The sequence below is a fragment of the Gymnodraco acuticeps genome, unplaced genomic scaffold, assembly GCF_902827175.1.
Source record: "Gymnodraco acuticeps unplaced genomic scaffold, fGymAcu1.1, whole genome shotgun sequence".
NCBI lineage: Eukaryota > Metazoa > Chordata > Actinopteri > Perciformes > Bathydraconidae > Gymnodraco > Gymnodraco acuticeps.
In genome coordinates, this window is record NW_022991470.1 from 470,171 (window position 1) to 498,124 (window position 27,954).

At 39.7% G+C, this 27,954-nt stretch overlaps 1 protein-coding gene across 1 annotated transcript; it reads left to right on the forward strand.

Annotated features, from left to right (window-relative positions):
* The first annotated feature begins 1,090 nt into the window (after positions 1 to 1,090).
* On the forward strand, positions 1,091 to 27,724 carry LOC117533015 (RNA polymerase II elongation factor ELL2-like). The gene is made up of 12 exons (XM_034196654.1): positions 1,091 to 1,270; positions 1,788 to 1,835; positions 14,963 to 15,090; positions 16,115 to 16,278; positions 19,280 to 19,518; positions 21,311 to 21,435; positions 21,844 to 21,952; positions 22,218 to 22,698; positions 23,774 to 23,825; positions 24,231 to 24,402; positions 24,507 to 24,551; positions 24,782 to 27,724. Exons 1-12 carry the CDS (start codon positions 1,133 to 1,135, stop codon positions 24,890 to 24,892), a joined length of 1,812 nt encoding a protein of 603 aa, XP_034052545.1. The 5' UTR covers positions 1,091 to 1,132; the 3' UTR covers positions 24,893 to 27,724.
* Positions 27,725 to 27,954: the final 230 nt, after the last annotated feature.

A 27,954-nucleotide genomic window follows, 5' to 3' on the forward strand; every position in this document is an offset into this window, starting at 1 on the left:
CACTACATCTAAACACGTCATGTAGCTCACAACAGGAAATTGTCCATGTCAGACAGGTTCTTACTTACTAGGAAAAGTCTGTTTGGCATGCAAAAAGTCAAATATAAATACTAAACACAATACTCCTACAGAGGATTTATTGTAGAAACAAAGACTCAGAATCGGTTTGATGCAATAGGGTTACACATACGAGGAATTTGGTTTGGTGTAAATGGTGCATACAAAGATGAAGAAAGAAGAATACGTTTTTTTTTTTAAGGAGAGGATCAAAAACATTTGACTTCTATAACGCTATTTTAAAGACTATTGTAAAACGACAATACATTTACACACAATATGAATATGTAAGAGACTGAGTACAGTAAAATAAAATATAACAAATATTATATTCAACGTGGAGAGCTGTGCAGATTTAGAAAGAGGTAGTGTGGAGCAGAAATGTGCAACATGTTCAAATGGTTGTGCAGGATTTACATAAAGAACAAGAACAATATATTGTCCGGAGGTAATATTTGTCTTCTTCGAATGAATGAATTCTCTAGATGAGGCTTTGTACTATAGGAACAGAGGTGGAAATTAACTAGGTAGATTTACTCAAGTAGGTACTTGTACTTAACTTGAGTATCTCCATTTAATGCTACAATACACTTTTACTCCACTACATTTAAAAGGGAAATAATGTCATTTGACTACACTACATTTACTAAAAAGCATTAGCTACTTATAACAAAATGCATCCCCAAAAATGTAACAATTGGACTAACTCTTTGTCACAAAGGAGTCAAATTATTCAAATATTCTAACAAAAAGTAAATCAGAACTTTGACTACAAAAGTAAAATGCTACCTTATGCAACACTATTATCTAGACATTTCACATCTATGAATATAATTATATACACACATAAAGGCATTCTTTTTCTGCACAATGATTACTTTTTTGATTTTGAATTCAGGACGTTTACTTGCAATGACGTATGTTGAAAATCATGTATTGGTACTTTAACTCAAATATCTGAATACGTACTCTGAGCAGGAATACGTCTCATGTGGAGGTCCTGCCCCCCGCGTGACGTCAGGGGAGAGTTGAGCCGAGAGGAAAGCAGCTTTAATTGCGGAGAGAAAAGCCAGCGATGGCTTCGCTCAGGCAGGAGCACCACTACGGGCTCTCCTGTGGAAAAAATAACAAAAACAGCCCAAACAGGACGCTTTACCATGTCAAGCTCACGGACACGGCTCTCAGGGCGCTGGAGGCTTTCCAAAACCTCAAGGTAGCTTTTCATTGTGTCTGTCTGTGTATGTGTGTCTGTGTGTGTTTGGAGATGCACTCTGGATAAAGTTGTCGCCTCAGTTTTTGTGCCTTTAAAATGTGTTCACTTGCGCATATAGTTAAATTACTTTTATATCGTTTAAAATAACATGTTTTTTTTTTAGTAATTAAGATAATGAGTGTCACTCAAACTAGTTTACCTCTGAATTAATTGGCTACATCGGTGAGTAACGTTGTCGGGAACGAGGAGCCCGTCAGCTGTTTGCTGGGAAACCTTCCTGTGCTTCAAAGTAAAGCCTGCAGTCTGCCAACTTATTAATTGACCAGTAGCGAATGCTAGGCTCATAATTAGCTCCAGTGGAAACCGTTAACAGCACACAGGCATCGTTGAATGTGTAACTTTAACTTTTTATGTAAACAAATAACAGCATAATTGTGTTTACTGGCCTCATTTAGATCACTGAGCTGAATGTGTGCAACAATGTCTCCATAAATGCGTCTGTTTTCTCTCACAACAGGGATCTTTACCAAGTGAACCATCAATTTGCTTCAAAGGAAACCAAGGGGTAAGTTTGTGACTGTTTTTTTTTACAAGTTTAGCTCATTGTGCAGAGTAAGTGTCATGTTGTAAAATCCAATCTGGCCATAAAGACATGCAGATAAAATTGTACTTTTTATTACAAGTGATATTCATCTGCATACACAAAGGCCCAGTTGTTCAAGTATGGTTTTGTTAGGAAGGCAACATGTCACAGTGACATCAAATTTGAAATTATTTGTTATTACAGGGCAGTACGACTTAACACAGTTCCAATTCAGAGCCTGAAACTGAGAGTTTATAGCTGCTTCTAATTATAAACTCTTGTCCCTTGTTGGGCTCTTGTACAGTATGTGCAATGTAGTAAATCTTATTTTTAAACTCATAATTCCTAAAAGTTCTACAAACTCAAAGAAGCTTTGTTCGTCACAAGAGTGCTGTTGACTCACACGTCCCAGCATACTGCAGCAGTGGGAGCTTATAGCCGCTCGTCTCCAGCAGATAGGAGGCATGCAGGTTACTGGGTCAGCCTGCTGACTGTGAGAGGCTTTGTTAGGTCAGTGAGCGTCGCTGGGAAAATGATTGGAGGGAGGGAGAAGTGTGCACACTGAGAGAGTCTAATCTCTGCGGTCAGTGGAGACGTTTACCATAAGACCATGACAGGGATTACCTTTATGTACCTTTTTCTCATTTAGTAAAACACACTTTACATGTGGGAGTGTGTGTTCCCTGTAAATGATGTTGAGCACTCACAAATCACTTCTGTCCTTGATACTAAATCATAATCTACAGTGTGTAGCCTGAACTATGGGTGTTTTGACTATAGTCAGAGGCAGCTGTGTCCTTGGGGAATACTTGACTCTCTCAGTCAATTTTAATTGCATGGGCTAGTTGAAAAGAGTTGCAACCCCCTTCCTGTCATGCAACTGAGAGCTGGTGAGCTTTACATGGGGGTTGTGTGGTTAACAGAGTGGATTAAACCTGTAGGTGAAGGTGTGGTAAAGGAGCTGCTACATTTGAAAGTTTTGTGTTGCACGGAAATCGTTCATCTTTTTAGGGTTGTGAGAACAATGGATAGAATTGAGTATAGTTATATTGTGTTTTCTGATACTGTATTGATTCTCAAAAACACCATTAGTAATTAATAGTTTACATGCAAACACTCAGATTGCAGAACAAGTATTGCTATGGTATTGGATATTGCAGACACTGTGATAAAGGCAATGCAGGTCCCATTGTTCAGATTGTACTCTGTTTATATGCATATGGTAGTGTGTATACAATATGCAATGTATGTAGGTCGTTTCTGTTAAGTCTCCAAACTGACTCCTGCACAAACTGAGAAGCAGTGCTCTACTCCAGGTCAAGTGTTGGAGGTCGGAGGTCAGATGGTCAGCTGCTGCTTTGTTTATCTGGCTCTGTTGATCCAAAGTGCAAAGCCTAAACAGGAATATGTGTTGCATTAAATTAGAAGGAAAGCTGGAAATCCAATCCACAGCTTCACAGCGCACACACTAAGCTGAGGGGCTGAGTTTGTAGTGAACCATAACACTGTATAAGCTTTGTTAGTGGATTCAGTCCCATTTCATCAGGGAAACTAATGTACCTGTAAAAGAAAGTGTTTTTAAATCACACATTAATAAAGTCTACTTGATAGTTTATTGGCTCCCTACAAAAGTGAAATGCCACCTGGATTGGATAATAGATTGGACATTAAACAGATTACATTGTATGGTAGTTTTTAACAAGAATGCAGTCTTTAGAGATCAAATGTAGCACATTACTTTATTAAATACTTTATGGATGGATACTGGAGAGGACTATATGGATAAAGACAACCCCAACAAGTTGATTTCCATCATTGAGATAATTGTGATTATCCTCACAAGAGTAGCTTGAAAAAGCTGTCTAGCTCAGAAGTGAAACAATAGAGCCTGGTTTGAAACCAAACACTTGACCTATAAGATATAGTGTGCTGTCTATAAACAGACAGCACACTATTGATGTTTTATTGTTTTATTTTAGTTGTCTTCAATTTATACAGCGGACTTTTACTATTCTTTTAGTATTCTTTTAACCCTTTTACTATTACCATGTTACCAAAAATAACTTTTCCTAAACAAAATGTGAGTTATCGTTATATTATAATATATGTAAACCCACATATTATTAACGTATGTTTTAGTGTAATTTTAAGCATATTTGGATGAGTATCGGAATAATGTATCATGTCGTAGCCAATTTGCACCTAGGCTGTCATCCTAATGGCTGAGGGATTGCACAGATTTTCACACTGCTCCCTGTCTGTATCACTGAGAGCTAAAGTTATTAGCCAAATGAATGTTTAGAGGTAATTACAGGAGCCATGATGCGCCTGATTACAGCATGACTTCAGTTAGCATTAGCTTTCCCTGTCTGCCTGACTCAGACATTCATGAATGTGTTTTTGTGTATGTGTAGCGCCGCAGTAATAGCTGTGGAGACAACATTAACTTTCTGCCCCGCTCATTTTCCTGTCCCATTCCCAGGCTGCAGTCCCACTTTTTCTCTGTGTGTGAAATGAAAGGGAAAGAGCACAACTTAGATGCTGAGTGGTGTGTGTGACATATGCACTGCATACTGCACATGCATTTGTATACATTAAATGCATTTTCTGCCATCAGGTGGGTGTGGCTGGTTGTTTTTTGTGTGTGTGTTTATGCTGTGCCCTGTGTGGCCTAAAGGCATGATTTATGCATGTCCCACCCACCTCCCTTTTTCCTGTCCTGCCCCCTCTGCCCATTGTGTCTTTAGCCTGACCGGGCCAGGGTGGATCCCTTGAGGACCCTCTGAGTATCCGTGTGTGTGTGGTGTGTCTGAAAGAGAGAGAGAGAGCATTTCTGGCGCTGTCTTTTCTACGAGTATATCCGTGTATTTGAGTGTAGGTTTTTCTGTCTGTGTTTATGCTGCCTTTTGCTGAGATCCCCAGAGTCCCCCTGTGATTGTGTGTTTTCTCCTCTGATTTAAATAACAAAGAGCAGGGGAATGCAGGCTGTGTGTTGTCGCCCTCTTTGGATCAACCATATTGAATCGAGTACAGTCAGCCCAGATGTGTTATAGCCTGCCCTCAGGGGTTGTTTGTGCCCAACATGATAGAAACTTCCCTGCTGTGGAACTAATGGAGTGGAGACTATAACCGAGAGCAGGGCATTTGTTCCAGCATAAACATTTAGTCATCTTTACCCATGACATGTTTGAAATCTAGACTTTATTATAATTTGTTACACATGGGAAACACTAATGTTACAACTTGTAGAAGCTGAATAATCAAAGTTATTAGTATAGAAATGTACATGACTACAATATAAAGCTCTGTTAAATCTGTCTTTAGATACTCATAAAGGATCTTTTGACATAATACTTAAACAATTATTAAATGTAGGACAATTAAGAATGTAAGCATGCTTTCAATTCATTTAGGCAATCTCTTCAGTATACTGTTGTAAGTCTCTTGTTATAAATGTGTGTTGTTTTCTCTCATATCCTGTTAAGCAGAGTTTGCCAACAAAAAGGGAAATTGTTGAGGAATTAGGATGTTTTAAACTGGTGGTTAAAGCTTGCTACTTTCATAAAAATCCAGAGAATATAATCCTTGTGCACCGGTCAGATTACATATTTATTTAGCAAACGTGTGTGTGTGAAAGTGGAAGACAAGCGGCCCTGTGAGATCCAGCAGCAGCTCTAGAAAAATGTGCACTCTGTCCGATTAAGCAGCTTGGAGATATGGAGCACATCTTGGCTCGTGTCCCGTCTAATTCCCTCATGTGAAAGTCCACACCGTGAGCTAATGAGGCATAAAAGGGCACTTGTCCCCCCCTATCACACGTATGTCTTGGTATGGCCCTGCATGTGTGAAAACATAGCTGCCTATAGAGGAACCCACCTAGCTGGGGAGGAGGATAGGAGGGGCTTTTGTCAGACACGGTGACCCACAATTTGTTGAAGCTGACAGTTTGGCCCTGAGGCACCTGCCAGAGACGTACCGTTCCTGGCATTGGAGGAGGAAACCTCAGGGGGATGCTTATGGCACAGCACCCTTCATATCCTCCCTCCTCCTTCCAAATACTGAAGCATGCAGCTCTGGCAGCAGCTCTGTCCCTTTTTGAAAAGCTGCAAATGAAAAGCAATTGAAGGCGATTACAGGCTGGGGCTTGATTACATGCACTGTCTCTCACTAAAGGCAGCCGCATTAATCACACAGTGCCAGCATGTGGCTCAGTTAAAGAGGAGACACTGCGTAGCTCCAAGCACTGACTGCGGGATCATAAATACATGCATAAAAACCTCTAGTTTCTCTCTTTGTATGTCCTTCTCCTGCTCCGCTGCCCTCCCTTGTTTCTCCGCTGGTGCCGGAGACACAGACGCACATTGTGTTTTGCATCGCTGTGCTCCATTGTGGAGGGGGCTCTTCTTCATTGGCATGTGTCAACTTGTGGCCCTGGGAACGATTCGTCTCTTTTGTTTGTGATGAGATGATGAGAAGTTGTGTGTGTGTGTGTGTGTGTGTGTGTGTGTGTGTGTGTGTGTGTGTGTGTGTGTGTGTGTGTGTGTGTGTGTGTGTGTGTGTGTGTGTGTGTGTGTGTGTGTGTGTGTGTGTGTGTGTGTGTGTGTGTGTGTGTGTGTGTGTGTGTGTGTGTGTGTGTGTGTGTGTGTGTGTGTGTGTGTGCCAGTGGTGGAGATGTTTGGCTGATGGCTAGACTTTGGCCCTTTTCCCTCCTCAGCCTTCTGAGTGGCAGTAATGCTGATTACACCCTGGTGAGAAGAGCTGGAGTTGAGCCTCTCTTTGCTCACGCTGGATTAACACACACAGACACACACACAAACACACACATGCATCAGAGTGACTTGCCTCCTGCTGATAACAGATAGTGGCGGTGGCGACAGGTTTCACTCCCTCCTGCACCTCCTCCCTCTCCTCCTATCAACCAGAAAGGGGAAGCAGTGCCATGGCATCCCACTCTGGAGCCGAGGAGGCCAGAACAAAAGACGGCCTGTTTTCAGAAGGCCATTACTCAGACTGCAGAGGATGTGGAAACAATAGGCTGAATGAGATCTACACCCAGACCCCACATTCAACCAAAAGCTAGCAGGAAACATAAGCCCTGTGCACCGACAAACAGTCTCTCACAGTTTTTGTTCAATCGACTTTATAGTTAGATAAAGCCAGGAAAATGAGCCTTTCCCGTCCTGCGGCTCCAACACGTGGAGACATGTATGACAGTAGGGAGAGGGAACTGAGGCTCATTGAGATACTGTCGCCGCTCACACTGACAGTCATTACTTTAACTGTGTCAAAACTTAAGCTGCAGATTTACTTCTCAGAAAAGACACTGGGGTTTCCTGTGTTACTTGGTAAGTAGTTGGACATTTTAAATCTGATGCAGGTCAATGGAGGAGACTTGTGAATAAAGACAGCAGAAAGTCATATGTAGTCTCAACAGGCTAAGGCTGATTGTTTTCAGGCTTATTCTACGGACTTACTGTTGAGTGTAACTTGCCTGCTTTCACTTAGTGTGTTAACATCAGACCTATAATTAGATTTAAACCAAATTAAGGCAGTACTTTGATTAAAGTAAACAGATTAAGCAGGTTTTTCTAAATGAAAGCCAACCATTACCCAGTTAACAGTTAACCAATGAAATCATTGTCAGTTTTTTAAATGATCGTGGCATGTTTAGGACTGAGGCAGATGCAAACATTGGATTAACGCCAAAGACTGACTGAGCTATTGTTTACCCCACAGCCTTCATGAGGAAAATGAAACCACCACCTATGTTTTCTCTTCAGTGCCTTCAAATATTTGTTTCTTACTCCATTTCTGTGATTTTTGGAAATCCACAGATACACTCTTACATGCTGGCACGCAGTTGAATAATTACATGTAAACGCACAATTACAAATATCAACGTATTTCAGGTTTATGCACTTTCAGAACTGCAGGTGTTACCTTCAAATGCTGCTGCTGCTACTTTCTCTTGCGTAAGCTGGAGGGGTGAAAAGTTTACATTTCATATTCCCGTTTTCCAACATGATTAATATAGACAGATCATGACCGTAAATGTTGCTGGCCTGGGGTAATGAATGTGCGCTGATTCATGCATGTGTGAAATTGGGGCAGCGTCTTGTTCAGTTCAGTCAGTATAGAGAGAGATACAAGCTTAAAAAGTGACATTCCAGTGAACCCTGCACAAGGAAATTGAAGCCGATTCGTCAAGGAAGTATGATTTTGTTTGGTTTGTATTTGCTTCTTTTTACTGAGGATCAGCTTTACCTTAAAGATGCGGATTAGGCCTCGGAACAGGAGTGTGTTTGATTGATTGACATCCCTGTCCTGTACGCATGATCACATGTGGACACTGACAGGCAGGTGAATGGATAAGACTAGCGTTTCTAGTGAATTTGTCAAATTAATCTGCAACAGGGGTCATAGTTTGGGTAAAAGAATGCATTATCTTGAAAATCGCTTCTCTTTTTTCACCTTTTGGTCTCTGAGCATTACTGAGGTCAGAGGTCACTCCCAAGTGCAGTGTAGTATTGACTTCAAATTCCTTATCATTAGAAAGTTGATTTTACACTTTGTATTCCTGTTGCTCACAGTGTTCGTGTTGTTTATTCAAGAATCACAAAGATCAGAAGCAACCCACAAGTTCCCTGAATATTTTCCCTTGAAAGGAAGACAATAAATATTTCATTATTCATGGTCAGTTGAATTCTTTTAAGTGCCACGTCCTTTGTGAAGAGCGCCTCTCTGTGTTTGAATTGCCATGTGTGCCTCTCCAGAGAATGCACCAGACTTCAGTGCGGGCCCCAGCGCCTGGGAATCAGAAAGCTTGTTGTTCTGGGTGGGGGGGGGGGGGGTCTTCAAGTCTGCCCACCAAGGTCATACGAGTTGAGCAGTCACCACTGGATAAATGGCAGCCAGAGCTCCTGGGCGTGTTGCATGACTGCGCATTTTCAACAGCTGGAATCCTGTGACAGCGCACGGCACAATGGAGTGAACAGATAACACACATAAATGATGCATAAGATCTCAGTTCAAACATTTCATTCTCACCTAGAAGTGCTTTACATCTGCAGCTCTTTGACCCTTAAATAGTTAGCTCCAGATTCAACAAAACGTTGTTGCGTTCTTGTGTTTTATAGATTGGTTCTCATACTACCTTTCTGTAAAATGGCGCATGTCCATATTACTCAGCCAATCTGTCCCAACACCTCCCAGGATGTGAAAGTTGCATTTTACTGGAAGTGGAATTCAAACCAAGCAGCAGCCCTTAAACGTCTGTCTGGGCTGCTTCAAGTAATCCTCATGAGCAGCAAAGTGGACAGTGAACCTTTTATTTCATTTGTACGTTCCTGATAGAGTACATCAACCAAATTGAAACCGACCTCAGCCTTCACCCTGTGCCAGTGGCGGTTCTAGACCAATTTGACTGGGGGGGCCACTGGGGGGCCAGTTATTTTCTGAGGGGGGCACAATAAATGCAGGACGAAAAAGAGAACTAGACAGTATGAAGTAATTGCGCATAAGAAAACAATGCAATACAGTTATTGGTATTTGTTTCAGTACACTTATTTATTTCAGATAGATCTTATAGTTATTATTGTTAGCTTCAGCTTAAAGGGATAGTGGAAATGGAACCTCAAATAGTTTTGTTTTAACTTATATACAAGCATAATTATGTACCAAAACAATCACACCTGATTTAAAAATATATAATAATTGCCTTACGCATGTTAGAAGCACTTTATTGCAGCTTCCCCGAAGTTTTTTAGAAACGAAATGTTCGACTCAGCCAAACCGGAAGTGACGAAAACTTAGGAAGACGATACGATAACAAACCATGGCGTCTATGCAGAATGAACGTGGAAGGGCAAATATACCAGACAAAGAAGAAGGATTGTACGAGGTATCCAGTGATGATAGCGAGTCAGAAACATCCTCTCGGCTTTCCTACGAAAATGTCGTTTTAGGAACTGAATCTGAATCCGGTTCAGTAAGCGACGATGGTGACAATATTGAGCCAGGCGATGGACCATTACGTCCTTATTTGTTCGAGCCCGAGCCCGAGGTGATGGTTCACGGCATGGACAATGGCGAGGATGACCAGGACCAGGCGCCAGATGATGCACCCCTACGCACAAATAATCTTGACTGGTAGGTCCCTAAGCATAGCTCACGCATCTTAAGATCACCTGTAGCCTTTACAAATATTAATCATTGTTAACCAGTTAAGCCCGAAGGTCCCCACAGTTTTTTTTTCTCTCACATGTCTCAGGGCTTCTTAACATTTATGAAACTATTAATGTTTCATACCCTTTTAAAGGTAAGAAACTCCGCTAACTGACAATAAGAACAATTGTTAGCTAGAAAAAACACAAGAGTAATACCAAGCCTTTGAATTAGCATTGAGCGAAACAATGCTAACTAATGCTAACGCTTTTTTACACACAACACACGGTAAAAATGCCCTTATTACTATCTTAACTGCACAAACAAGATATACGATTTAAAGCTGAGACTCCACAGATTCCACACATGTAATGTCATCACTGTCAGACCTCGAATTCCTGGAGATATCAGCCAGAAAAGAGAAAGTAAACAACATCCGGTTCCAAAAATATTACAATAATTACGTCTTACCTTTTTTGATTTGTGATCAAAAGTTGTGTTCAACGGAATAAAAACGCATCTCAAGGTTAATCCAATGTCGTTGTGTCACGTAGAATTTTTTACTGATAATCAATCATCATATTTATGGCAATATACTCGGTATAAAGTATTGACACATCTATTCACCATAATAAAGGTCGGCTATTCACATGCAAATGCTATTGAATGTCCGCCATTGTTTGTGCCCGTCTTCCTATGCTCTCGTCATCACCCGAAGATTCCCGACGATTCCCGAAGTATTTCGTTTCATTGAGAGGGCGCAGTAAAATTGAAAATAAAATGGAACTAGGCGCATGAAATAAAAAAAAATTGTTTATTATGCTTATTTTTAATAAAAATACATAAGTTAAACCCAACATTTGCGGATTTCCACTATAATTTAAGTTATAGTGCAATGTTTGCACTAACACCATATTTATATAAAAATAAAGGCAATGAACAGTTACATCTCTACTTTACATAAGGGTGCCTGCACAATCTCACATTACAGCAACAAAAAAAAAACTGTTCATTGTTAGGGGGGCCACAGGGGGGTCAGAGGTCAGTGTTAGGGGGGCACTGGGTCCCCCCTGCCCCCCCCCCCCTAGAACCGCCCCTGCACCTCCTGAGATTCGATCACCTTTGGTTATGGATGTGAGACCGGGCTGCAATAAGATTATTGTGCCAACTTTTATGTCAGTTTGACTGTTTTTCAAAGTTTAAAACCATGAAAATGTAATTTAAAATGAAATAAGAATGTGTGCAGTTCGGCATTTTTCTTTATGAAGGAATTAAAACATGCATACTTTGTTTGGCCTATTTAAGATGTTTTGCAAAGACGGGAGCTTGAGTTCTGCTTGCATCTATTTTTTTCCCACGCATTTGATCACCCAGTTGGGCACAGCTCTGCTCCCCGGGTGAATCACACAGCTCTGCTCCCCGGGTGAATCACACAGCTCTGCCCGACACGTGTTTCCAAAGCATTTTTTAGATCGCGGCCTCATGCTGTACCTGGTAACATTGTGGTGATAATTCTCTTTACTAAGACCCATTATGAATGTGGTTGTTGATGGATCAGCCGAAACTATTATTTATTTATTTATAGAATCATTTAAGCATTATCTCAAACCTCAGTTTCTACAGAACTGACCTTTTGGTTTATAAGGCGCTGGCAGCTGTTTCTCTGCTTTCACAACTTATTCACAGTTTCACAATCAGAGGAGGAAGACACTAAAACCGATTCTAGGTGTAGAATGACTTGGACTGACAAAGATAAGCAAGAAATTACACTGTGACATTTGTATATATATCGGCCATCTTTATTTGTATCCCCACATCGGTTGTTGGTATGAAAAGGATTTGAACTTTATTACTGTAGCAATGGCTAAGTGGTCATTAAGTACTTTTATAATCTTGAGACAAAACTGTCTCATGATGAGAAGAAATTATCCCTCTGGTGAGCTTTCAATGTGATCACAATGTTTTCTCACTTTCGTCTCTCACAAACAAGTGATCCAGTATTACAGGCTTTGGTTTGCCAAATGATGGAAATCATCATGTATAGGCAGGCAAACGTTCGATAATCCCTAAATAAACTCACTGAAACACAAGTAATGTCAAACACGCTACAAACAAGCTGCTTTGAATCTCTCAGTGCTAACAGCTCAGCCGTTGGTAGTATGCATTCCTGTGATTAAAGCCTGCGTGTGTAGACATGTGCAGCGGGCTGATAAGAGAATAGAGCACAACACACATCTGATGTGACTTTTAAAGACGGCACAGAAGCAAAGCACCACTCTGTTGAGTGGCGTTAAATCATCAGCATTAACTAATGTATCAGTTATGATTTAGTTAACAAGCTTCTAAAAACAGCAGAAATGGAATTTATAGAAAATACATTGAGAGTGATGATTTCCATCATTTGGCAAACCAAAGTCTCTTTAAAACAAATGCAATTGCTTGTGGGATGTTCACCTGCATACTGTAAAAACAAACATTCTGTATTTTCAAAAATGCATGTGCGGTTATGACAAACAGCCAGTTTTGTGGTGATCAAAGTTGTGTTTTTCTCACATTACCCAACTTTAATTTAACCGTTTTTTCATATTGGGGTTGCAACCGATGATTGCTTATTCGATTATCCGGTTTAAAATGTCCAAATATTATTTTGAGATTCTTTTTGAGTCGATTGATTACTCAACTAATCAATAGATGACTCATCATGAAATTAAGATTTTCTGCTTTAAAAGTCATTGTTGTTACTTAACTGTTACTGAAGCACTGGGATAAAGTAGAGTATACGCCATTATAGGAATCCAGCAAAAGGAGTTTATACCCAAATAAAATGTAACACCAGCTTCATTGGAACTTACTGCATGTTATACAATGCATGTATTAATTGAGAACACTTTTTTTGTCAGTGACCAATTTGAAAAACACTTGAGTCTTGCTTAATGTAACTTAGAAAATCTGCACTCTGCAAACTATACAGTACATTTCAAATGATGGATGCTGGTGTCGCATGCACACACACACATGTGGGCATGTTGGCATCATGTGGGAGCAGAGGGAAACAGGAGAAAGTGGAGGAAATCCCCCGTGATAATTTAACACTTAAAGCTGCTTCCCTGACCCCCAAAAAGATGGCACAGCTGCCTGCAGCATGAAGAATGGGATTGCTGACAGACTGCTGACTTCACCACCACGTCCAGTTGCCATTGAAAAAATACTTATAATGACAGTCTGTGGATCATCTCGGGACGGGGATGTTTCACTTTGAGATTTAACTTACTATATATACTGTAGTTCCTGACTAGCTAGAGTCATTTCATAAATAATACAACTCCTGCAGAGCATCTGTGGAATAACGCTCACAGTTCCCATGAAGCTAAATGAATATCCCAGTGAATGAGTGTAGTTTTTCGAATTCAGACGTGCAATTACATATTTTTTCAGTGGTCAAATCAGTGTGGATTTGTACTTTTTCTTTTCTTCGTATCCTTACTTTTCCCGATCTGTTATTATATGTCTGTGTGTGTTCGTGTGTGTGTTCGTGTGTGCATTTGTCTGCCCTGGAGGTTGCAGCCTTGGCTCTGCTGCGCTCCACTGAGTCTGCCAGGAGATCTCATGGACGCCTCAGTGGAGCGGATTCTTAAAAACACTGTTTACCCAAGGAGATTTATTTAAAGTTACAGAGCGGCACAAAGTCTGTGCCTATCTGTGTGTGCGTGTGTTACTCATGGCATTTACACATGCAAGTCTGCTTCAGATGCGATAAAAACAAGATGTGCAAGTGTTGGATTGCCGATAGTGTTACCCAAAGGCATATATGATATTTCATTGAATTGGACTATTTCTGCACACTTCATCCTTTGTGTTTTAGTCAAACTGCTGCGCTACGTGTTCGCAAGTTCTCATTATCTCCAAAGTTTTCCCAAATGACAAAAAAAAGGTTGTGTTTACGTTTTTTATTGCACTCTGACTCACATGTGTGTCATCTGGATTCAATACGCTCCCAAAACTCTGAGGAGCATTTAGCAGACAGTACTCGTCTTCAAAGAGGGATGACTTGTTCTTTAAAATACATGAGGTCCAAATTCCTCAACACAACTGTCTTGATGTTCGCACATTTTTCTGTCGGTATTTAGATTTTTCGGTTGAAAGATATTAATGTTTTTGGTGAACCTCTGACCTTTTTGTTTTACCATCAGACCAACATTTCCACTCAGGAAATCCCTTAATCTGAGTCAGATCAAATGAACGGAGCACATCCATGCTCCCCAGAGGATCCTTCTTCTTGTGCCACCATCAGTCCAGAATATAAGATTAACAACACAAGATATATCAATTTGGGCAAACGGTCATTACATGTGTTTCTCCTCCCAAGAGCACAGTTACATTTCAATGCAATGTTAAGTGGTGTATATATTGTAAGCCGACTACTGACATGGCTTTAGACATTTCAAAATTATCAGTATCCTATTTGTTGCATTCAGCCTGTTCTAGATACTAGCAGTGTCATTTTAGGGTCAACTATTTTTTTTAGGGTGTTTTTTTTAAATACGTCTTCCAGAATCTGGCGTTTGCAGTAGGTTATTAAGTTGCAAAAATAAAAGTTATTGATGATTTATGTTGATTGCAACCATGTGTTGTTGGCGACATTGCATTTGGCTGCGGAGTTTGCCTCAGAAATTCTGCTTTTCCCAACAATAAGTAGAAATGTTGAAAGATATCATGGAAGCACACTCAAGAGTTCCTAGGAAAACACTGTCAAGTTAAAATAACTGTGATATGAAATATTCCTTCTGTTCAGTCATGGAAACATATACAGATAACAGCTTTTTAAAACAGGAAGTGCTGGTAATGAGTGTGTTGTTTATACAGTAGTTTGCCTATCATCTGCCTTTTTATTGATTTCCCTGTATGTTTTTGGTTAAATCTGACTGTCTGCTGTTATTTCTCCGTAGAACATCAAGATCCCAGCTCCCACTTCAGAGTCGCCTTCTGCTCTTCGCGTCTTCTCCTTCTACTTATCCAGCGACAGCAAAGACCAACCTCAAGCCAGCTTTGACTGCATCCATCAATATGTCACAAGGTACAGAGTCCAACACAAATTGAGTCCTATTTAATTTATTTCTTCTGAAAATGTCACCATACACTGAACCTTTTTCCCCCATATACACTCCAGGGAGAAATGTTTCTACCACATAAGCAAAGCAAAATACTCTCTTTCAAAAAGAACCAACTGAAGATTATTTATCTGTGTTGTTTGTTATATCCGATCTACTGGTTGTGACCCATATGTGACCCCAGACGATACTGGTGATCTTCTTCTTAAGTCGTCAGTCTTTCAGCTCTGTGTGTGCCCACGTCTCTGCGGATATCGTGAGAGACTGTCTGCTGTACACAGGATGGGGCAACTGTAATTTCCTGTATATTTCTGGGCTGACCCTCTCATTACTGAGACCTGTGATGCCTTGTTTATGGAGTGGATATGCTGGGAAACCAAGGGCTAACTGTGGTCTGAACTCCAAACTCGTTCTGGCTCCAGTCAGCTGCTGGAGCCAAGACAAACAGCGTAACAGCGTGAGGGCAGGATCCTCCTCTCTGCCCTCACATGTGTTTGGATATTTAGCAGAGAAGCTGGAGAAATGATCAGTACTCTCTCATATAATTGGGTTGAGAAAATGAAAATAGGAGAAAAAGCTTTTAAATATGAAAAAAAAGAATTTGACATCCCAGTAAATCCTTGATTTATTTACAGCAATAATGCAGCCAAGCTTCATGTGTTACACTTGTTTTACTTTTGTCCAAGTGTACTGGCAGTATTCAAACTCATCCTGGCGCCTTTCCTCTGCCTATGTCCTGCTTTGAACCAGAATATCTGGCTTTCTCACATGTAGCGCCCTGCAGAGCTATATCTAGCATGTGACATAACATACAGTAACCATAGCCCTGTCTTAGCCACCCTATACCACAAAGCCACTTTATTGTGCATGAACTCCTTGTTGGTATGCTGCTCTAAGATGGCTTATAGGCCTATGTTTTTACCGTGTATACCGTACAGCCAGTGGAAAAAAAGCCCTGCGGTTCAATGGCTCTGTGTTTTTGTTTTGCAGTGACGGCCGAGAGCAGCTGGAAGGTCAAGGCATCATCCAGGACAAGATCACAGTGTGCGCCACGGACGACTCCTACCAGATGACCCGTGAGAGGATGTCTCAGGTGGAGAAGGACAGCTGGAGCCGCGCCGCCATCGAGATCAAACCCGGAGCCACACATCCAAGTGAGAATAGAGCAGAGGTCACTGTGGAGCATAAACAGAGGATCACAGGATGACACATCTGCAGAGCTTCATGTGGAAAAGGCCAAACAGCTTTCAGCTTGGAGAGGGACCCAGCAAATTGAATGTGGAACCAGTGATGGCATATAAAAACAAAATATAAATATAACAGCACCAATAAAAGTAATAGGAGTAATTGCCTCACATGAGAAAAACATCGCTGTATTCATTGCTTTAAACTCGAAACCAGATATATTCCTATTTTGATGTGAAATCAAATCAGACATGCAGGCTGCGTTTTAGGTTATACAAATTAGACTGAAAGCCTAGTCATCTCTTATGTATTTTTTACCACTTTTTTGGTTGTCAGTTTGTGAAAAGCTTGGTCACATGCTACAAGAAGCACTTCACCTCTATTACTTTTCAGGTATATAGAAAAAAAAGATGCCTACTAACAAAAAGAAAACACAACGTTTTAACAAAGTGCTGCAACTCTGAGAACCTGTGAACATAACACTGTGTTTGAACTAGCAGCGACTCCCAGCACTGGGATTTTGTGCTAGCTTAATTTGAGCTACTACAGCTACTAAGAGCTAAGTAAAGGTCAGAAGGAAAAAGAAACACATTGATTTTTTTGTGTCTGCCATTTTGAATTTGTTCTAATAAACAAATTATCAAAACGTATACAGATCCTGTACTTCAGGGTAGCTCTCCTAATTCCTTCTCACTCTCATAATGAGGTTGACTTGTTTGTTTGTTTGTAGCCTTTATTTAACCAGGTGAAAGCCCCTTGAGATCAAAAGATCTCTTTTTCAAGGGTGACCTGCAGGACATTAGTTACACATGTAACATAAAAACAACAGAACAACAATAAGGATGACATACAACATAATGTGCAGGGTACAGTTTACAAACTCTATTTACAGTGACAGGTACCATGAGTATCAAACAGCATGTCAGCCAGCTGAGTTTTAAAATGATGCAGGGGAACCAAAGTGCTCAGTTTTAAACATGTTTGCAGACTGTTCCAATTTAGTGGAGCTGCACAACTAAAAGCTTTCTTCCCTAAGACAGTCCTAGCACTTGGCAAATGTAATAAAACAACATCATGAGATCTCAGGCAATATGTACTTTCAATTCGTCGAGAGATCAGAGAGCAGATATAAAAAGGTAGTTTACCCAACATGGCTTTGTAAATGACTTGATGGGGCTAGCTGGTTAGCATGCTTATTTCAGTAGCTCTGTAACACGATACATAAACGTCTTAGACAGAACTGCAAACCACTTCTTCAAATTCTGTTGCTAATTTTTTATAAGGCCACAATTGTACACATTGCACCTTTGGTTCTATTTAGTATTGTCTCTTACATTGTCTTTCAAAGCATTGTTGGCCGAATAAAAGCACTTTTGGTCTTGGGTCTGAGTCAGCAGCATCTGTCTTCGTAACCATCACTTCAGAAGTAGATGGCCAATTCAAAGATTCAAAGCCAAGTTCTTCCAGTTTAAACTGTTGCAACATGTAGTTCTTTGTAGAGGTGATGGGGTTGTTTCTAAAAGTTGGCTTACAAAGATGAAATATTAGTTCTGTAACTACCTTATTTTCTTGAAAAACACATTGCGGTGCCAAAAGCTTGAAATGTTTAATTGCTATTGGCAAACATATTACAAGCTTTGATGAGTACATTTGTGTTTATGGGATTTCTTAGATCTTAATCATATGTACCTAACAAAATGTTATTATTAGAACAGACATGAACCAGCAAGCCACTTTCTTTTCTCTTTTCTCTTTTTTGTCTTCTCCAACCTTTGCCGTCGTTATGCAATATTGCTCCTTGTGTCAGTGCTGGAGCTCCTGGGAAGAGGACACTCAGGGAGGTTCAGACCTAATTTAAACTGTGAAGATTTTGTAACATAAAATCTTAAGAAGAGGATGACTTGGCAACATATATGCCTGAAGGGAAACATGGAAGTAATGCATTCTAAATCTCCTTTTAGCCTCAGGCGGAGCTCAGAGTGCACATTATCAGGAATGCCAAAACCTATGGAGCTCTACACACCATACAACCCACTCTATAATTATTACACAATTCTATGTATTTCTATCAAGATGAATGGCTGGTAGCAGAGTAATGATCATGCATAGAGTTATAATCACATCATTTTGTGGTTGAAAGGAAAGCCTTCTTTTCCTGTACCTCTGCCCCACTCTGACCTTCAAAGCGCAGATTAACCTGTAATGGGATTAGCACAGAGAGATAGCTTTCACTGCCGTCTGTCTGCAGCATAGATGTAAGCAATGATCGATGGGGTGCTTACAACTGGAGATAGATAGCTCCAGGCCAACATGCACATGTGAGCTAGAGATAAAGGTTAGAAGATAGTATTTTAATGAATGTTAGCCCATTAGTCAACAGAAGTACACATTGAGCTGGTGTAAGATATCTTCCCCTCCTTATTCGATTAGTCGTGTTATTTGTTTGAGTCTTGGTCAACTATGATCTATTTAGTCAATGTATGCTTTTTTCATGCTGAAGGAACGCAATATTTAAATGTTTATAAGCTCATATAAACTTTTAATCAATACAAATGACTTACGCTGTGGTTGGAGTCTTTAAATGTGGGTGCCTTTTAACTCTCTGTCAGCTTTTGTTTGACCTACTACATTGATGACATGTGAAAGGCTTTATTTTATAAAGCTTTCATGACACAGTTCAATAAGGACCTTTTGTAGATTCTCCCTGCTCTCAGCTTACAAATCAGTTCCAATGAGCTTTGGTTAAAGTCTCCCTAAATGTTTGGAAATTCCTAGGATTATATTTCCTATGACTTAAAATGCAAATAATTGTTTTGGGTGTAAAATGCATAGCAACACATTTTTTGTTCTTACATTGTGTAGAGTTTGTTGGTAGTGCGACACAAATACAGACACAGAAATACACTGTTTAACTGAGTATCACTCATCCCTAAATCATATTCTCTCTCTGTCTACTTTTTGTGTGTTTAGGTAAATGTGTGAAGTTCCAGAAGCGGCCTCTGTCTACATCAGACAGCAGTTTATTCAAGAACTCCACCAACAACCGGAGGATCGGCGGTACGGCCACGCCGACCCAGAAGCCCTTGAGGGAGCGCATCATCCACCTCCTGGCTCTGAAACCGTACAGAAAACCGGAGCTGCTGCTGTGGCTGGAGAGAGAAAAAGCCGACCCCAAGGACAAGGCCGAGCTGGGGGCCATACTGGACGAGGTAAACAGACAAATAATGTGTATGTATGCATCGATGTCTGAGTATGAACATACATGTACAAACACTTACATGCATGCTTAATTGGTTTGCACACAGTGGCTCATACACATCTAAAAAAACATTGAGGACACTTTTGGCTTGTGTTTGCAACCGGGCACATTAAACCTATATTACATTACATGTTACTTGTTAGACGCTTTTATCCAAAGCGACTTACACACATTCAGTACTGTGGACAATCCCCACAGGAGCAATTTGGGATTAAGTGTCTTGCCCAGGGACACAACGACCTGCTGAATACAGTGGGACTCAAACTTGCTATCCCCCGATTCGAAGTCCAGCACACTTTCCACTGAGCCACAGCCTCCCTATATATATATATACACACTGCCTTTGTGTATGACCTATAAAAACACTACAGTATTGCAGACGAAAATACTTGTAAAATGCATTTCAACTCGCCCTTTTAAATCGAAACAAACCACAAAAATGCTGCATTTAAGCTGAATTTCATATGCTGATTTAGACGTTTATGCAACCCAAGAAAATAAAAAAATGTAGATGTTTTTTTCCAGCTAGCAAACATATAATCTATACTGAAAAAAACAGTGGCCAGCTGTGCTTTAATTGAACGTGTGATCTAATTTAGAAACGTTTACCTTTTGTGACTTTCCTGTATACATTTTTGAGCAATTCCTAAATTATGTTTGTGTGTTTGTACTGCCAGCACTTGTGTGTGTTTGAGTGTGCATGTCTGTGTATTTACTGCCCTTGCGCTTGTTGAGGTTTGTGCATGCATGTGGTTTTTGTGTGCGTGGATGTGTGTAATTAGGTCGATGCTGTAATTGTCTCTCTGCTGAGATTGTGTTTGCAGAGGGGCGGGCCGCTCTGTCAGGAGGCCCCAGAAAGATAGATGTCCTCTGAGAAAGTCAGTCTGAGGAGATTAGAGGGGAGGTTAAAGCCGGAGACTCTCAGTTGGGAGCAGAATCTCATATAAAGAGTTTCTGCTTTTCAGGAGTTGCCATGCTGCTATATCTCACAAAGAAATAACATTGTGTAGATTTTAAAAGAGAAATTACTATATTTAATATAAGAAAGCTTTGGTTGTCAACTCTCTTTTATTTCAGTTAATCATGTTGTTGCATTAGGGGCAATTTGACGTGCAGCAAAGAATTACAAATCTTTAAAGAGATGTATATTTGTAAGGTTTGGATAAATGAATGTGCTATGTTCCTAAGTGCATAGGAACAATGTAATATTTAAGTTAAGTGTGATTATTGCATTTTAGTTTGATGAATGGTTTGATAACATTTACAATATTTCCTTTTAAAATGTATAGTGTATTTTTATCTATGTGAATCACTATATTTTAGATTTTTTTATCATAAATCTGAGGGCAAATCTTTTGTCTCCCCCCTCTGGCGGTGACGGTAATAACCATATGAGAGAGATGATATCGATGGAGACGAAGCTACTGTATCTCAAGATACAAAAGATATTTCCATACATATAATTGAAAAGGAAAAAAAAGTAAGGAAAAAAGTAAGGGAAGACTTTAAGAGAGTGCTTCTGGAGGAGGGGGAGATGCATACATGGTCCAGCTGGGAACATTTGCCACTGACACTACATAGAGCTCCTCTAGCAGCCACTGGCTAAATCTTATTGTGTGAACCTGGCAAGGTCTTGAACAACAATCAAATATCTCCGAATAAAACAGGTTTAAAATATACAAGACAGAGAAATGCATTAATATGATTTTAAAGAAGCATCATGGGGTATATTGTATTTTCAGGTGGCCAGAGTGAACCCCAAGGACAGCAGCTACCTGCTGAGGGAGGACTTCTACAAACATGTGCAGAGGGCCTGGCCGGGATACAGCGAGGAGGAGAGGCCGCTGATCAGCAGGCTGCTGGCCAGGTGGGTCACAGGCTGAACCAAACGGACATTGCATTACTATTCATTATCAATACAATAAACCAATAATTAAATAGACTTCACATTGCAGAGCCTATTACTCTATAATTTGGGGATGCCTTCAAGTAGCTCTTCACTTTTTCAGTATGTCAAGGGGGTTATATCTGTCAAAGAAATAGTAATTGGAAATACAAACCATCTTCTTCTCCGCTCTAGGCAGGCAGCACCACCACTATTCTGTCCTCTTTTCCGCTTGCCTCCATTTCTTTCAGTCTCGCACATTGCTATACAAGTGCTAATTAACAATCGCACACCAAACTTACATTGTCACGCTGCACTTTTTAAGTTTCCAGTTTGAGTTCATCTTTTTAAATGCCACATTGGTAACCCTCTCTTTCTTTCGTTTAACAGGAAGTTGCAGCCACACATCAGCCAGCCATCGAGGAATCTTCCAGCAAATGTGTCAAAGACCTCCGAGGATACAACGCTACATCAGAGTCCAGCAAAGAGTCCTGCAGTGGTAAATGGCCAAAACATCTTTAAACATGTTTGAGAGTCACTAATCTGCTTTTTAACGTGGTGCTTATTTATCATCCTTGTGTGAAATACGTTTTTAAATGTTTATGTTGATTATTTTATATTTATAAATTGGATTTTGACAGTTGTAGTCAGTTAAAGTGAATGTCCTGAATGGTATTTTGTTTGTTGTTTCACATAAAGTTAAGTTAAGGTTGTTTCTGTGGTTTTGTTAGGAAATATTAAGGTTGAGTTCTCTCTTTCTCCAGAAACGTCCCGTGCCTTCTGACTCTCTGGAAAGCCTCGCTGTTAAGAAACAAAGACTTGTGGACCAGAGGTTACAACAGCAGCCCGCAGTAAACGGACTCTTAAACAACAAAGGACACGTCATTTCTGCTCCTTCCCTCAACCCCAGTTTCCACACAAAGACTGAGTTTCAACGGACAACTAACCAAACTGGAAACCAAAATGGCTTACCAGGAGGCCACAGTGGCTTTCCTCTAATGCACAAACTATCTAGCACCTCTGACACACCGGTCTCAGAGAGCAGGGAACAGGGACCCAATGTAAGCAGCCAGCTGCCACAGGGCGACTCCGACTGCTCTCACCAGCCGCCCGCCAACAGCCAGCACAAGAAGAAGAAATCTAAAAAGCACAAAGACAAGGAGCGGGAGAGGTTAAAAGAAAACAAGGGCAGCGAATGGTTCGAGACGAGTCCTGATCTCAAGCAGAACCCGGACAAACTTGACAGTAAGACCATCTTTTAAGCAGAACTTTCCTGTGACTGATATTTCTATTACACGGTTTGATCCCATCCTGAGACCAACACATCGTTTTCAATACTTCATAATACTCTTATTTCTTCTGTTTTGAATTCCATAATGGAGTCCGAACTCTAGGAATTTGGGAGATGTCACCTTAATGCTCTTATTAGGTTTGAATAATACATCCATTTTATTATATTATTCAGTAGAGCTATACAGTAGAACCTACATACACCTGCGTAGTTTCTGTCTAAGCCCAACCAGACCCTGTACCTGTAATTGTGGACCCAAGACTGATTTTAAAAACCTGCATTTCCAATGCAAAATTCATTCAATAATGTAATTTAAATAATATATTATTCACATTTATCACAAACTAGAGTACCTTTATTGTAGTAATATACATTTTTGACAGGATGGTCAGAACAGCCCCAAAAGGTCACAGACTATAAGGCCTGAATTCAATTTAATAAAATAAACTATAAAAAAACGGGAAGTTGGCTAAACTCGATCTGATTCAAGCCTGAGGGAACTTTGTGATAATAAAGTCTGACCAGGCTCGAATCCGGCAGGTCGGGTCGGCTACATCAGGTTTGAGTAGACATTCAAAACTCAGAAAGGGGGTGACCCCACCTCCAAACAGTGTTTCCTCCTCTATAAGACATCAGGGTAACCACAGGGACTTTGAGCTGATGACCAGTGGTTCAGTTCCTGAGGTCCACTCAGCGACCGTTTGTCTGACAGCCCTCTGGTGCATTTATACAGAATTATCTCATAAGCATGACAGTGTTTGCTCTGCTAAGCTGGTTCTCTTGAGTCCTCGGTGTGCGGCTGATTGACTCAACAACAGCCCGAGCTGCGCTTTGCGTCTCTAAGCTGATATGTCTCCTGACACCCACCAGCCTCTCTGCACATACAGAGACACACACACTCATGCTATGTCTTGCAAAACAAAAACACATTGCCTAACATTCAGCCAAAGACAAAGTGTCATGTAATTGATGCCTGTATTGACTCAAATGAAGCTCATTTATTTTCTTTATCCTCTGCATTTATTCCAGATCCTGACATCACAAATGCTGTGGCCTCTGAGGAGAAACCAGATTACGTGCTGTGAGTGTAAACATCTTTTATGATGTGGCATAGTTTAATTTTTAACACATTTAGGACACACTGGCTGTTACAATATGTGGTCAAAACAAACAGTGGGTGTTAACATCCATTCTATTTTTAACAGTATTCTTGCTATTTTTTCACCATCCGCAAGAGGAATTATTTACAGCTCCCACAACTTAAAATAATTGGTTTTCTTACACAACATATAACACAGACTTTACTTGTTTGTTGTGAATGTATTGGTCTTATATATAACTGACACATTCAACAAAGAATGGATAGAATACACCTGTATGTTTATCATTATCAGTATCACAATGCTGCCATCTTGTGTCAGAAATATGTACTACACAAAATAAGTTTTGAATTGCAACATGTATAAATGCAATTGTCTTTTTGCAGCTCATACGGCCCCATAATGACTTTGGAGCAGCGTGAGCGGTACCAGGAGGATTTCTGTGCAGAGTACGATGAATACAAAGACCTCCACTCGCGGATCGCCACCATTACTCACATGTTTGTTCAGCTAGGATCCAAGATCAAAAGCTTGCCCCCTGGCACACGAGAATATAAGGTACATACATTTAACCAGACGCATGCAAAACATGCACAAATATTTTATTATGCAGCTAAATAATATTAAACTATATAATCATTTTCTTCCTTTGTATATTTTAGATAATGGAAGACCAAATACTAGAAAAGTACTCCAAGTATCGAAAGGTGAGTTGAACATTCGAGTGGTTTAAGCTATGGTGTTGTTTTTGTTTCATCTCCCTAATTTTGTCAACATTGTTACTAAATGTCCTGTTCTTAGCTTCAATTAATTTCACCTCTTTATCATCAGTTAAAATATTCCTCAATCTCAGATATCACTCGATTTAAGGGAAATGTAATGAGAACAAGGGAATATCAATATGTGAACTCTTTCACACTTTCTTCTCTCTCCATAGAAGTTCCCAGGCTACCGGGAAGAGAAGAAACGCTGCGAATATCTCCATGAGAAACTGTCCTACATCAAACAGCTCATCGCAGACTATGAAGTCTCTCAGGCTTCTTCATAGCATTAGATCTCTTATTTATCATTTATCTTCAATGTGGAACCCCGTGCTTTGCATTAACAACAAAGGTTTTTTTAAAAAGCATTTCACCCGAGAGTTTTACTAAAGATTTTGGATGAAACTGCAGCGTCGACATCCACGGCCTCTGCTTGGATCAAGGACCATGCTGTGAGCAACGAAGATATGAATCAGTAGCAGTTCTCTATTTGTTTTGAAAGTCTATTTGCTTTCTCTTAATGAAATCACTTAAAAGATACAAGTCCAAGGGAGAGTGAAACACTTCTGTTAAAGCATGACAGACAACTAATAGTTTTTGACCTCCTTGCTAAAACCAGTGTCAGTGTAAGCCATTCTGATGGAATTATTTAAAAGGTAGGAAATTATGAGTTTAACTTATTCACTTTGTTTTTTGACATTAAGTCAAACACTGCTCCAGGCAGATTTCCCTTTTATGAATTTAAATATTTCAATATACTGTTGACTTTTTCAATACTATATCAAAGTTGCCTCTTTCATAATTGGAATAACGATTGAATAGCTTAGTGCAAAAAACTGATGTTTCAAGTCGTTTTTATCTCGGCCTTCACATCTGATTATGTAAATAGGGTGAGATAACTCTACTCGTTCCCAGTGCAGATTCCTTTAATGTTTCAGGCAATTATCTTAAAGCAAGACTATTTAAAAGCCATACTGCATTACCATCAACTTATTCAAACTTGATTTGAATTAAAAAAGGATATTTGCCAGGAAACAAGTGCAGAAATCTAACCCTTAGGTCAAACGTGGACCCTTTTTTATCAATTGATGTATTAAATTGAAGATGTGTTTTAAAATAAGGCCAGTGTGTAGCTCATACTTTTCACCTGAAAGGATCTGCTTAGCTTGTTTTATGACAACTTCTTAAAATACCTGCTAACTTTTTTGTTTCCAATTAGAACAATAACTGGAAAATATTTAAATGGTTTGAAATGTTAAGATGGAGGTACATGCTGTCTCCCAAATGCACTTGTTTAAAGTATTTATTCACCACACCCATTTTTTTTTAGTCACAAGTAAAGGGACCACAATACTTGGCCTTGATGGCTGTTGCAATAATTTGGTGAGGAAGGACAATTATTTCCCCCAAATGCAATACTGACATTGTTAACCCGCGACAAAGTCTAGTTTAAAGTATTCTAACCCACTGTAGAGAAGAGTCATGACATGTTCTTCCTTCTTTTAACTACTGATGTATTTATTTTAAGCCACCTTTCTCTGTTCTGTGCTTTCTTCTGCTCAGCTTGAAGCATAAGGTCTTTCTTCTCAAAAATGTGTTTCTCAATCCAAGCAGCTGGGAAAGCTTGTGAGCTGTAACGTTTTGTCTCCAGCAGTTCAAATGACAAAAGACTGAGAGCTGTTAAATGTTTTAAATGCAGTTCAAATGGGAAAAATCTGTTTTGGCAGGAGGAGATATCAATGTTTGAAGTCAACTAAACTATATTTGTTTCTCTCGAGTTTGACAGCGAATTGAACAGTATAGCTGTGGGTGATTTCCTCATATTGACCCAGGGACAAATACATTGAACATACATTTGATATGGGAAAACACTAACAACATAAACCTTTCAGAAGGACTCATTACCAGCATATTTGAAAATGCTGAGCTGGGAATCATAGAAACGCTCACGAGAAAGCTGCCTGAATTGATAACGTTGAAGGGCACAGTGAAGGATTTCCAAGTCCCTAGATATTTGGTATTTAAGGAAATACTGAGCCATATTGGTTAAAAGAAGAAAAGTGTATATTTGCTACACAATAACCTGTTAAGGTACTATTTTAAACAACTGAAGGGGCTTTTTAATCTTTTGAATTCCCCTTAATAATCAGTGTCAAAAAAGGGGGCAGAGGGCTTGTTACATTTCCATTTGAATTGTAATTTTTTTTGTGGTTACAGCTTTTTACTGAAAGTTATCACTGAGTCAATGACGTAGAAGCCTTAAAATGACACTTTTATCAACAAACTGCCAATATCAACAAGGATTCATCACGTGCACACACACCTGTTTTTCTGCCTTATATTCCTCTGAGCTGTTACATTTAAACCTGTCTTTCACTGTTCAAATGAAAGTGTCTTTCCCACACTTTTGAATCTTACTTTCTGGAGGAAATCTTTGATTATGTAATTTCAGAATTACTATGATGGCATAGCGTTCTCATCAGTTGCATTTTTTTTTCTTTCTTTAAGGTACGCTGTTTTTCATAATCAGATATGTTGGTCAGGTATTTATCATTAGGGATTCCACTTTGGTTTTTACACTCTTTCACTTTGATATTATCATCTCTTCTTAGCACATGGAGCCATTTGGTTTGAAGACTGTCAACCGAGATTTCAGATCAAAAGAAATCCATTGTAAAAATAACAGTGATCATCAATTCCAGGTAATGGGTGGTAATTATAAGAAGGTTACAGGGGGTGCAAAGTATAATTGTGGTGAGGGGTTGATTTAAAGACCATGATTATCTGTGGGATATTGAATATAGACCATAATTATCAGTGGGTGATGGAAAAAAATCACTAGTCGTAAAAAAACTGAACCATTCTTCCAAAATCACAGATGGATTTTATTTATCTGATGAAGTCTTAATCACAAGCTACAAAAAAAGTTCAGACGGTGTTTTCTTTTATGTGTTTATTGCGTACTGCAGGTATTTTGACTGTGTACATGCTGCATTCCTGCTGAAGGGAAAGCCTCATCTTATTCAGAGAAAAGTATGCATTATGAACTGCATTTTACAAATGTACACTTTCTATTTTTCTGTTGTGCAATGTTCAAAAGAATAAAAACATCAAAGATATGTCCTTGTTTCATGAGCCTTGCTCTTTGAATTTCCAATGCAGGTAGTCTGCATCATTCATTGATCATCATTATTGATGTTGTCTTGACACAACATTGTTTTACTGTGCAGTCGTCTGAGTATACGATGTCTGCATTAAATGGTTTATTGGTTAAGTTTGTCTAACAAAAATAATCAAACTAATCTGTATACAGAATTAAAATGCAACATACTTTAGAAAGGGAGTATTT